An 11,486-nucleotide genomic window follows, 5' to 3' on the forward strand; every position below is an offset into this window, starting at 1 on the left:
GTACAATCTCAGAGCTCCGGCCATCCTGTGTGGAGTTTGCATGTTAGCCCCGTGCCTACGTGGGTTTTTCTCCGCGGACTCCGATTTCCCCCCACATTCCAAAAACACGCGTGGTAGGCTGATGGAACACTCTAAATTGTCCATAGGTATGAGTGTATACGTGAATGGTTGTACGGGTCATTGTGGCCTGCGATTGGCTGGCAACCGATTCAGGCTGTACGCCACCTACTGTCCGTAGTAAGCCAGGATAGGCTCCAGCATAACCGCGACCCTTGTGAGGATAAGCGGCATTGAAAAGGAATGAATGTATTTTTAATTATTTTCATGATTAATTATTTCATGAACTTATTTTAAATCATTAATTTTTATTTAAAAAATGTTTAATGACTCATTATTTTAATATTTTAAATGATCAATTAATTTGTATTTCTATTTATTTATTCTATGATTATTTCAATTATTTTAATGATTTGTTTTAATTATTTTAAAAATTATTTCTATTAAATTGTGATTTAAAATTTCATTTTCGGATTCCTTATTTCAGCAGGTGGAACGAGCTGTAAGGTCTGAGTTACGTCGACGTCTGTTTGCCAGAAGTGGGTAGGGTAGCCAAAAATTTTACTCAAGTAAAAGTAGCGGTACTTCAAAATATTATTACTCAAGTAAAAGTAGTCGTCCAAAAAAATAAATAAATAAAATATACTCAAGTACAAGTAAAAAAGAATTTTATTTACCGGGCAAATACTGTAAATAAATTGGTCTTTCCAACCATCTCAGATTGTGTTATGCGCACCTATATCTTAATACATATTCTAAATGACCACAAATCTGCTGCATTATATACATGGGTTAAATATTAATATGTCATTGGTTCTCTATTGAGGTATCATCCAGGCATCCTCCACTTTATCAGCTGTGAGATTTTGGTGGCATGCCCTGAGAGCCCTAACTAAGTCTTTAACGCAGACTTCGGATCCACGATTCTTGCGCCATTCCTTCAGCAGCTCTCTGGCAGTCTCGTCCAAATCGTTCGGATGTCTCGTTGAGACGGAATCCAGTTTAGTTTCGGTCAGACCCAGCTGTCGTCCTAATCTACGCCAGTTACGACCCAAGTTTTCAGCAATCACATTTGCGGCAATGTCCAGCTTGGCTAAAAGGGAATAGGAAGAGAAAAAGGGGAAAATACTTTATTCATTCAATTTGTGGTTTATAGTCCTGCGCGGCTTATTTCTGGATTTTTACAGGCCATTGAGCTGCAAGTGTTTTAGTGTAGTAGTATGTGGACACCACATTCCGAAAATTATGGTAATTTGTAGGTATTGAGATTGTCAATTCAACGTTTCTTTGGCATTTTTAATTCCATCAGTTACAAAATTGATCTAAACAGGCTTTTTATTTTTTCCCTAACGTATTCTTTTTTAACATAGTCAAACCTTTTTGGTTACTTTGCATTTTATCAATGTAATATTTAGTAATTTTTCATTTCATTTTGCATGTTCATTTCCAAAATTTTGCATTTATGTGTTAAAAATTTGTTTGTTTTACTTCTTTTTTTTTCTCATTTGAAATAAATCTTTTTCTATTTTGTGTTTAGTCTTTATCAAAAAAGGGGGAAAAAATCTGTACAATGCAAAACAAATTACAGGTAGTCCCCCGGATTACGAACGAGAATTACCGCAGAAATCGGAATTAACCCTTTAGGTGCCCCTAAATACCCCCTAAACCTCAAAATAACTATCCCAAAACATGTATTATACGTCGTAATAATAAAATTAAAGAAAAATAAAATAGGATACTGTACCTGCCATCATTGTTGGGGGATGGTATAAAAAGGTACACTGACGGCTTGTTCACAAGTGGGGACACAAGAGTTCTTGATTCGCTGATGTTTACGGTAGTTTTTTCTTTTCAACCACAGACACACCATAGAACACGTTGACCTGCTAGTGAAGAAACAGGTAAGTCGATGTGACTTATGAATCTTATTTAGAGCTTGGTCGAGCTGCTTATGCTACACCATTGCTTGCTGCATCGCACTCTACATCCTTAGTAGAATACAGAAAACAACCTGATTGGGTGTGCGCTCACTAGAATTACATTTATAAATTTCACCATTTTAATTCAACTTGTAAACAAATTATTATTAGCCATATAGTCCCAAGAAATGTACAACGACGACAGGAAAATCCAAACAACGCACGGAGAAAACAAAACTCACGCATCATGTTATTGAGAAAACAGCTCCACTTATTGGTGAAACAAATATTTGCAAGGAAACTTGGCGGGTGTTAGATTGAGAATAAATTTAGTAAAATACAGAGCTCAGACACACACTGTACACCGACGAGACGTGAGAAAAAAAATACATAAATGAAGCATTATACCCTCTAATGGAGAAAATACTTTCTTCATAATTACTATCTTTTTCTTGACAATTGGACTCAAGTAAAAGTAAAAAGTACAGACTATTAAAACTTTGATTCAAAGTACATTGTTCTCAAAATGTTAATCAAGTAAATTTAACGGTGTACATGTAACGCGTTACTACCCACCTTTGCTGTTTACCCCTAAAGATATTCGACCAATACCGATACAAAGACCAAGACCAATGTCAGTGCGTCCCAGTGAAACACATCCTATTACAATTTGGAACTCATTTCCTAACCCATCCGTACCTGTTCAGACCTTCCCACATTCAAAAAACTGTTAAAAACTTTTAACTTAAAACTTTTAAAGCTTTTAACTTATAATTATTTTCTTTATTGTTTTGTTCTGTTCACTTTGTTTGATGTTTTTGTTTTAACTGTAAAGCGTTTTTGAGCATTGGTAAAAGCGCTCTGCTAATAAAATGTATTATTATCATTATTATATTTGCAAGAGATCCTGGGAGACCAATGATTGCCACCATCGAAGAACACGAAGTACGTTTTCACATATATTAATATGTCTGATTCGAGGTTTGCTTTCTTTTCCTGAAATTCTGTCTGATTCAGAATCTGTTACGTTTGTGATTTTTTTTGTTTTTCTTTTCTTTTCTTTTCTTTCTAACCTGATATTCCGCCCGAATTACAAAACATTGTGGACCAAATAAACATTGAAATGGTATTGGAACAAGATGAGCATTTATCAATTGAACCTGATTATCCTTTTTAAGACTTTTAACAGAAGATTATGTAGATTTCTTTAATTCTTTAAATGATGCCTAAGAGAATTGAACCAGCCACACACCTAAAAGACATGAAACACCCCAAAAAAATGAGACACACATGGTTAATAAGGATGCAACAATACTCGGTTTTCTATTGAACCGTTCGATACGCCCGTCTTCGAATCGATACGCAAAATTATTCAATCCAAATGAAACGCTCCCAAAATGTAGTTTTCCGAATTTATATTTGTCGTCTCTCCCGCAAAAATGTTCGGCGCAGCTACACCTTGAAAAAACAAACTCTGCCGCCAGCAGCCTCCCTCTAACTGTCTGTAAGGTGGGAGCTGTGGCGCACGAGAATCATTGCATGTGAGGAAAGACAGAAACTTTAGGGTGAGCTGATATGTTATCCCCACTCGTTCATATTTAAAAAGACTTTTTTTTTTTAAGTCTAAAAGACTGACTGTAAGGATAATGACAACGAACCCCGCCAATATATTGTTGCCGACTTGGCTGCTACGAATAACCTCGCTTTGACAACAGACAGCTTAACATCCTAGGACACAGAGCTCTAACTCACGGTTACATGATGAACAATGAGTGGCAAATTAAAAGCACTGTACTTCAAATTTGTCCTGTTTATGAGAGTCGATTGTCAAATGATGTAGTGCAGTAATGAGCAGACCCGACTTCTGTGGCGTTTGTTAACTATTTTTCATGCCTAACAACACTCGCGCGCACACACTAGATATCAAATAGCAACCTAGATGTGCTTCGTTAGATCCCCCCAAGTCCCATGCCATTGGCTGTGTGACCCCAGAGTGATCATGGGACACATAGTCCATATATTACTGTGATGAATTAAAAAACAAAACAAAAAAAAACGCCATGACTGAATGGAATTAAGTAGGCCAAATCAATCCATACCGGTGACTATAGACAATGCTGCAAATATTGTTAATTCAGTACGTAACACAGATGGACTGGGACCACAAATAAGATGTTTTGCTCATGTGGTAAACATACCTGCTAAGAGAACAGTAGCAATCAACATTGTGCCCTGCCTCACTTTACAAAGAGTAAAGATTGTCCTCAGCACTTTTATACAAAATTTCTTCAGATCAGTAAGAAGTAAGTACATAAATATTATGCGCTATAATGCATGTTTATATGATGACATTGTTTATATGATGGTGTTGTTATTTTTGCTTGTTAGCAAAATAATTGAAAAGAAATAACACTTGTATTTTTTATGTTGTGTACCTTGTATCAAAATTCATACCGAACCGTGACTTAACTGTATCGTTGGATCCCCAATGGCTAATAATAATTTGTTTACAAGTTGAATTAAAATGGTGAAATTTATAAATGTAATTCTAGTGAGCGCACACCCAATCAGGTTGTTTTCTGTATTCTACTAAGGATGTAGAGTGCGATGCAGCAAGCAATGGTGTAGCATAAGCAGCTCGACCAAGCTCTAAATAAGATTCATAAGTCACATCGACTTACCTGTTTCTTCACTAGCAGGTCAACGTGTTCTATGGTGTGTCTGTGGTTGAAAAGAAAAAACTACCGTAAACATCAGCGAATCAAGAACTCTTGTGTCCCCACTTGTGAACAAGCCGTCAGTGTACCTTTTTATACCATCCCCCAACAATGATGGCAGGTACAGTATCCTATTTTATTTTTCTTTAATTTTATTATTACGACGTATAATACATGTTTTGGGATAGTTATTTTGAGGTTTAGGGGGTATTTAGGGGCACCTAAAGGGTTAATTCCGATTTCTGCGGTAATTCTCGTTCGTAATCCGGGGGACTACCTGTAATTTGTTTTGCATTGTACAGATTTTTTCCCCCTTTTTTGATAAAGACTAAACACAAAATAGAAAAAGATTTATTTCAAATGAGAAAAAAAAAGAAGTAAAACAAACAAATTTTTAACACATAAATGCAAAATTTTGGAAATGAACATGCAAAATGAAATGAAAAATTACTAAATATTACATTGATAAAATGCAAAGTAACCAAAAAGGTTTGACTATGTTAAAAAAGAATACGTTAGGGAAAAAATAAAAAGCCTGTTTAGATCAATTTTGTAACTGATGGAATTAAAAATGCCAAAGAAACGTTGAATTGACAATCTCAATACCTACAAATTACCATAATTTTCGGAATGTGGTGTCCACATACTACTACACTAAAACACTTGCAGCTCAATGGCCTGTAAAAATCCAGAAATAAGCCGCGCAGGACTATAAACCACAAATTGAATGAATAAAGTATTTTCCCCTTTTTCTCTTCCTATTCCCTTTTAGCCAAGCTGGACATTGCCGCAAATGTGATTGCTGAAAACTTGGGTCGTAACTGGCGTAGATTAGGACGACAGCTGGGTCTGACCGAAACTAAACTGGATTCCGTCTCAACGAGACATCCGAACGATTTGGACGAGACTGCCAGAGAGCTGCTGAAGGAATGGCGCAAGAATCGTGGATCCGAAGTCTGCGTTAAAGACTTAGTTAGGGCTCTCAGGGCATGCCACCAAAATCTCACAGCTGATAAAGTGGAGGATGCCTGGATGATACCTCAATAGAGAACCAATGACATATTAATATTTAACCCATGTATATAATGCAGCAGATTTGTGGTCATTTAGAATATGTATTAAGATATAGGTGCGCATAACACAATCTGAGATGGTTGGAAAGACCAATTTATTTACAGTATTTGCCCGGTAAATAAAATTCTTTTTTACTTGTACTTGAGTATATTTTATTTATTTATTTTTTTGGACGACTACTTTTACTTGAGTAATAATATTTTGAAGTACCGCTACTTTTACTTGAGTAAAATTTTTGGCTACCCTACCCACTTCTGGCAAACAGACGTCGACGTAACTCAGACCTTACAGCTCGTTCCACCTGCTGAAATAAGGAATCCGAAAATGAAATTTTAAATCACAATTTAATAGAAATAATTTTTAAAATAATTAAAACAAATCATTAAAATAATTGAAATAATCATAGAATAAATAAATAGAAATACAAATTAATTGATCATTTAAAATATTAAAATAATGAGTCATTAAACATTTTTTAAATAAAAATTAATGATTTAAAATAAGTTCATGAAATAATTAATCATGAAAATAATTAAAAATACATTCATTCCTTTTCAATGCCGCTTATCCTCACAAGGGTCGCGGTTATGCTGGAGCCTATCCTGGCTTACTACGGACAGTAGGTGGCGTACAGCCTGAATCGGTTGCCAGCCAATCGCAGGCCACAATGACCCGTACAACCATTCACGTATACACTCATACCTATGGACAATTTAGAGTGTTCCATCAGCCTACCACGCGTGTTTTTGGAATGTGGGGGGAAATCGGAGTCCGCGGAGAAAAACCCACGTAGGCACGGGGCTAACATGCAAACTCCACACAGGATGGCCGGAGCTCTGAGATTGTACCCTTGATCTCAGAACTGTGAAGCAGACGTGCTAACCACTCAGCCACCTAATTAAAAATAATTAATCATTGAAATAATTAAATATAAAAAAAAAAAATTAAAAAAAAAGAAACAATGTAATATATCAGGCGTGAAATATTTGGGCTATAATTTGACTTCAGGTATGACATTATCACAGAAAGCTGCTACCGTATAATAGACATATTTTCAGGTGATTCTCTTTAAATGTACACCATACAAAAAAATAAATAAATACAAGTACTGGGACTGAAATTCTTACATAACACGAAAGTGACTTGGTTGTATTTATTGTCGTATTTCGTGTTTTTATGACATATTAAAAATATCTGTAATTACTCGAACTAAAAAAACAAAAGCTTTTGTTGGAGAAAAGTACATCTTTTATGCCTTCAGGAACCTAGCTACCGAGTTTCTAAAGAAAAATCCATGTTGATAAAGGTTCTTCAGGTCATTTTTAAAGTATGTATCATTCAATTAACTGTACAGTTTACCTACTTATTGTGGTCATGCAAAAAAGTAATTCAGGTTTATAAATTGTGCGTGTAAGAAAACAATACTCTGTACAAGCCTGACATCAGCGAGTGTACAGCTGAGGTTTTCAAAAGACGAATTTAGACTGCTAAATGGTGTGGATACATTTTATTATAATTTATTAAAAGATACATAAAGTTGCTCTTATTAAAAAAAAAAAAAAAAAAAAACAGGGGTTTTGAGGAAGAAAAAAAATAATGCCAATGTTTAAGTCTTCAGGAAAGTATGTAATGGGTAAAAATAGGAGGCTTTACGAGAATGCCTCAAACACAAAGATCCTTCCAAAATGGAAGGGTTACCAGACTAATTTCCGGATAGCCCCAAAAATTATGTGACCAATTTGATGCGTTAAATACTCCTAACATGCATGCTTTTGGAATGTGGGAGGAAACTTGAGTACCCGTCGTAAACCCCACACAGGAAGGAGGAGGAACAAGCAAACCTTACACAATGATGCATGACAGTCAGACATTCAGTCATGACAGTGCCACCTCAATTACATTGAATTGTATTATGAGCAGAAAGTTAAATGAATAGTTTTATGGCTAAAGTGTTTTTAGAATTATTTTTGAATAAATCGTACCAATGAGAAAGGTGACTCATCTTCAAACTGTGTACACGTATGGCCATTGACAACGCCGGTATGTAACTACCTAACTCTTATTTGAATGTTTTTTTATCAAACTTGGTAACGCAACATATACTGTTTTGAATATTTATTTAGTTCACTTGGATTGACTCAGGTATGAGATAAGTGTATGTACGTAGTGGTAGCTTTTGGAATACAAAAGGACAGATGGTTAAAAATGGTCCAACATATTCCCTCATCATTGTTCAGATATGTACAGTATGCTTTTTGAGGTACCGTAGTTGTTGCTTGTTGCACTTTTTAAGTGAAAACGTTTGCAAAACAGCACTTATTATGCAATTACAAGATGATTTTGTTTTGTAAGAGAAGGTACACCAACTGTATCAGTATTTCTGTATTTCTTCAGGATGTGAAAGGAATGAATATATGCACAAAACAAATGCGTACTGTACTAAAGTAATGTGAAATGAATGAATATATGCACAAAACAAATGCTTACTGTACTAAAGTAATGTTCAGGAAATCTTTTGAAATAACGAGATAATCGTATCATTGCAGATATTTTTAAATACATAACTGTCTAGGGCTTTGAAGCCTGCTTTTTTGCCCCTACCTTTAACCTCTCCTTGTCCCCTTGTTGAAATTGACACTTTCAGATGTATGTTTTATCGCGTTGTAGGTGTTTGCAGGTACTAGCAGTGGGGTGGAGATGGCTAGTAGAACTCAGCTGGCTGTCCATTTGGTCTGGATACTGTTTAAACTTATTCATTGCGCTTACTAAATTCTTTAAAAATATACTAACATATAACTCTTCAGATGTAGCATTGTTTATGTTCAATATTCTATGTTGTGTAATTTTGTGAACATTAGTTCCTATTTGTTTTTTGTTATGGTACTCGGTTTATTAAATTGGACACTCTTGAACTAATATGTTTGTAATGAAACTGAGTTGTACACCAACCTATTGTTTGCTCATTTTAATGGTAAGAAGGCAGTTGTCGTTCTTAAACACATAAAGTTAACTTGTAACCAGCTTTGTTAATCTTACTTTAAAAAAAATAATGAGTTACAGTTGCAAATGACTTCTCTCCAAAAGTAAATGAGTTAGTAACTCATGTACTGTATAATTTATTCATCTTGCTTACTAAACTCTTTAAAAACATACTAACAATAAAATAATTACATTACCATAAATGTTTAATTAAGCATAAAGTTTATAAACATTGCGTTTTGAAGTAAATCCTTAATCTGTTATTATTGATGTACGTTTTTGTGAACCGTTACCTTCAACTGGAAACAGGGCTGTTTGAGAAAACCATCTGGGGGCTGTGTGTGCCCCCCTCTCTAATCCCTATCATAAAAGTCAACACGTTTGTGGCTCCTCTCTATCCCCTAACAAGCCCAAAAAGACTCCATCTCAACCAAGCATAATGTGCTTTCAAATAATGTTTTTTGAACAATATATATTGTTGAAATAATGTTATTTATTTTTATAATAATATTAAAGTACTCAATTAATATTCAAAATTAAGTTTGTTTAACTTATATCCATCTACTTTTTTATATTGTAAGAAATCTATGTTAGTAACATGCGGATGTTGTAATCTCAATGACCTATAAATCTAAAAGTTACTTTTTTTTTTTTTTTTTTTTCTCCCCTGAACATAGAAGACGATATTTTGTTTTTTGGTGTGATAGTTGATGTTTTAAATAGAACACTCTACCACTAATACAATTTTAACGAAACTGAGATGCAAATCGTCCTAATGTTTGCTCATTTTAATAGTAAGACGGCAGTTGCCGTTCTTAAACACAAAAGTTAACTTGTAACCAGTTTTTTAATTTTACTTTTAAAAAGTAATAAGTTACAGTTACAAATGACTTCTCCCCAAAAGTAAATGAATTAGTATCTCATGTAGTGTATAACTTTAGTCATCTCGCTCACTAATCTCTTTATAAACTTACTAACAACGAAAAAGTTACATTCCCATAAATGTCTAAATATACAGAGTTTAGAGACAGTGTGTTTTAAAGTAAGTCTTCCAAACCCCCTGAATGTTCCACATTTTATGTCACGTAATTTTAATTTCTAAGTGAATATTAGTTTCCATTTGTTTTTGTCATGGTAGGGGTCTTTTAAGTGGAACACTCTTGAACTAATACGCTTGCTATGAAACTGAGTTGTACATCATCCTAATGTTTGCTCATCTTAATAGTAAGACGGTAGTTGTCGTTTTTAAACACAAACGTTAACTTGTAACCACTGTTGTTCATCGTACTTAAAAAAGTAATGAGTTACAGTTACAAATTACTTCTGCCAAAAAAGTAAAGGAGCTGGTAAGTCATGGTGTGTATAAACTTATTCATCTCACTTACTAAACTCTTTAAAAACATACTAACAATAAAATAATTACATTACCATAAATGTTTAAATATGCATACAGTTTATAAACAATGCGTTTTAAAGTAAGTCATCCAAACCCCCTGAATTACAAGTATTAACAGAGGCTGTTTATACAGCGCTTCAGATGCAGCATTCTTTTATATTCAACATTTTATGTCATGTAATTTTAGTTTCTAAGTGGAAGTTAGTTTCCATTTGTTTTGTCATAGTTGGGGGTCTTTTAAATGGAACACTCTCCAACTAATACGTTTGTCATGAAACTGAGATGCAAATCGTCCTAATGTTTGCTCATTTTAATAGTAAGACGGCAGTTGCCGTTCTTAAACACAAAAGTTAACTTGTAACCAGTGTTTTTAATTTTACTTTTAAAAAGTAATGAGTTACAGTTACAAATGACTTCTCCCCAAAAGTAAATGAATTAGTATCTCATGTAGTGTATAACTTTAGTCATCTCGCTCACTAATCTCTTTATAAACTTACTAACAACGAAAAAGTTACATTCCCATAAATGTCTAAATATACAGAGTTTAGAGACAATGTGTTTTGTAGTTGGAAGTAAATCCCCAAACCCCAAGAATTACCACTATTAACATTGACATAATATCTACCTAACACTTCAGATGCAGTACTCTTTCATATTCAGCATTTTATGTTATGCTTTTCATGTTCTACACGTTATTACCTTATACATTCTATAACATCTTTCACATCATAGATGTTTATATTAACTGATTGAAGAATAAGAACACTATTTACAGTATTTTGGAGCATTTGGTATTTATTTATATCAAATATATTACAGTCTGTTAAGAAAACTCAAACCTAAACTTCGGGACCATTCACCAGCGCAAATCTCTGAAACTGTATGTTAGGTCTACTGCACAATAACCAGAACACTATGCTTCATTGCGCCGTAGGCGGGAGCTATCGAAGAGGGCGGAGTTTCGCGTCGAGTATTGAGACATGTTTCGAATCAGTCGGCCTGCGGGATCGCAAGGAAGAAGTTGGGGAGAAAAGACTCTTCAGCAACAAAACTGGTATGTCACTAACTCTCATTTGGATACTTTTAAGTATAAAGAGCATGCTAACTTTGTGAAATAGAATGAATTAAACCCGGTTGAAATACATAATTATTTGCCTAAATGTATATATGAGTACCAACCTATAGTTGCAGCAAAAAGCTGACTAGGGCTGAAGTCGATGCTCTGTCTGCAGTATCTGTGGTGAAATGTTCAAGCAAGCTTCAGACTCGAAATATGCTGTACTTTGGAGTAAACGGAAGGAAGTTACTTGAATAGAACAACTGTAGTTTCACAAATGCTTGAAA

The 11,486-nt window shown here is 34.5% G+C and overlaps 2 protein-coding genes across 2 annotated transcripts; one reads left to right on the forward strand and one right to left on the reverse strand.

Annotated features, from left to right (window-relative positions):
* Positions 1 to 433: 433 nt before the first annotated feature.
* Positions 434 to 1,932, reverse strand: LOC130926801 (FAS-associated death domain protein-like). Its single transcript, XM_057852036.1, has 2 exons — positions 1,802 to 1,932; positions 434 to 1,150 (listed from the first exon to the last, which is right to left on the reverse strand). Exons 1-2 carry the CDS (start codon positions 1,809 to 1,811, stop codon positions 876 to 878), a joined length of 285 nt encoding a protein of 94 aa, XP_057708019.1. The 5' UTR covers positions 1,812 to 1,932; the 3' UTR covers positions 434 to 875.
* Positions 1,933 to 4,683: 2,751 nt separating this feature from the next.
* On the forward strand, positions 4,684 to 6,182 carry LOC130926803 (FAS-associated death domain protein-like). The gene is made up of 2 exons (XM_057852037.1): positions 4,684 to 4,814; positions 5,466 to 6,182. Exons 1-2 carry the CDS (start codon positions 4,805 to 4,807, stop codon positions 5,738 to 5,740), a joined length of 285 nt encoding a protein of 94 aa, XP_057708020.1. The 5' UTR covers positions 4,684 to 4,804; the 3' UTR covers positions 5,741 to 6,182.
* Positions 6,183 to 11,486: the final 5,304 nt, after the last annotated feature.

The sequence above is a fragment of the Corythoichthys intestinalis genome, chromosome 12 (genome assembly GCF_030265065.1).
Source record: "Corythoichthys intestinalis isolate RoL2023-P3 chromosome 12, ASM3026506v1, whole genome shotgun sequence".
NCBI lineage: Eukaryota > Metazoa > Chordata > Actinopteri > Syngnathiformes > Syngnathidae > Corythoichthys > Corythoichthys intestinalis.